The sequence below is a fragment of the Bison bison genome, unplaced genomic scaffold (genome assembly GCF_000754665.1).
Source record: "Bison bison bison isolate TAMUID 2011002044 unplaced genomic scaffold, Bison_UMD1.0 scf7180017864185, whole genome shotgun sequence".
Taxonomy (NCBI): Eukaryota; Metazoa; Chordata; class Mammalia; order Artiodactyla; family Bovidae; genus Bison; species Bison bison.
The window spans coordinates 738,063-739,489 of record NW_011494757.1 but is presented as its reverse complement, the minus strand read 5'-3'; the positions used below and the strand labels follow the sequence as shown (position 1 = coordinate 739,489).

At 43.0% G+C, this 1,427-nt stretch overlaps 1 protein-coding gene across 1 annotated transcript in view; it reads right to left on the bottom strand.

Annotated features, from left to right (window-relative positions):
• Nucleotides 1-1,427, bottom strand: part of MS4A14 (membrane-spanning 4-domains, subfamily A, member 14) — a 30,509-nt gene that overhangs the window by 2,463 nt on the left and 26,619 nt on the right. The window contains exon 7 of the mRNA XM_010843745.1: nucleotides 12-793. Within this exon, the coding sequence (XP_010842047.1) occupies nucleotides 12-793 (782 nt within the window). The remainder of the gene's footprint in view (nucleotides 1-11; nucleotides 794-1,427) is intronic.

The following is a 1,427-nucleotide window of genomic DNA, read 5'->3' as shown; positions in this document are numbered from 1 at the left end:
CTAAGTGTTGCATATTAGAGGACTGCACAGAAAGTAACGACGTGGCTCCAAATGGTATGGCTTGTAATGGCAGGGCTTGTCTTTGGAAAGCAAGGTCTTGGGCAGGCATGTCTGGGGATGGTAGGTAGTCAGATAGCATGTCATGGGATTGTGTATTTTGCAGTGGTATGCCCTGGGATTCCTTGTCTTGGGATGTAATTCCATGAGACTCTGTGACATGAGATGTTGATGCTTCAGATAGCAAGTCTTGTTCTGGTGAAGTTTCGGCTCTCGGAGCTTGGTATGGCAAGTCTTGGGGTGGTAAATCGTGGACACTTTTTACAGAATAAGATGGAAAAAGTTGGAGTTTTGAGGCTTGGTCCTGCAACAGTGGAGGTTTCTCTTCTGGGGATTGTGTGATAGCAGCTTGTAGGTCTTCGTCTTTAAGTGGTTCAGTATTCATCATGATTTCTGAGGACTTTTGCTCTAGAATGGGAGGCGAATGTTTCACCTCCACTTCTTCTCCATAAAGGCTTAAAGTTTGAGGGACATATTTCTGTCGTTCATCTTCCATAAACAGAGAAGATGTGTTGAAACTATTACTGCCTCTCCTGCCTGCATGTTGGAAGGTAAACTGATTTTTTGTGACTCTTAACTTGAAGAATGAATAGCCTCCAAAGAAAACAGGTTTTATGTTTGTCGTTGAATCAGCACTAGTAGACTCTTCTTGTAGCTCAAATTGTATGATGGCATTTTCGTCAGGAACAGATAGTTCACTCTCTTGAGTAACATCCGAAGGCAAGAAAAACACAATCTATAAAACCAAAGGGTGAGGGAAACAATAGAACAGAATCATCTTTGACATTATTTTCTTCTTGTAGTCCCAAATTATTTTTCCTCTCTCCCTTAAGATAGTATACAGGAAGCAAAATCTACAGGAGGAATCAGAAAACAAACCCAAGACTGCTTTTACCATCAACTCATTAGTTTTGCTTATTTATATTTACTTTCTGTAAATTTGTTTTTTGGCCACGCCACACGGCATATATGTGGTCTTAGCTCCCCGACCATGGATAGAACTCATGCCTCCTGAAGTGAAGCTTAAACACTGGACCACCAGGGAAGTCCCAACTCACTAGTTTTTTTTTGTTTGTTTGTTTTATGGACAAGTCTTCAGCCTCTATTGTCTCATCTATTGAAGAGGGGAGTTTATTGAGATTGTCTGGGATTAGTCTTCCCATACTTAGGATTTGGCTCAGATGGTAAAGAATCTGCCTGTGGTGCAGGAGACCAGGGTTCGATCCCTGGGTCAGGAAGATCCCCTGGAGATGGGAATGGCTACCCACTCCAGTATTCTTGCCTGGAGAATCCCATGGGCAGAGGAGCCTGGTGGGCTATAGTCCATGGGGCCACAAAGAAGTGGGACCTGACTGAGGGACTAACACTTT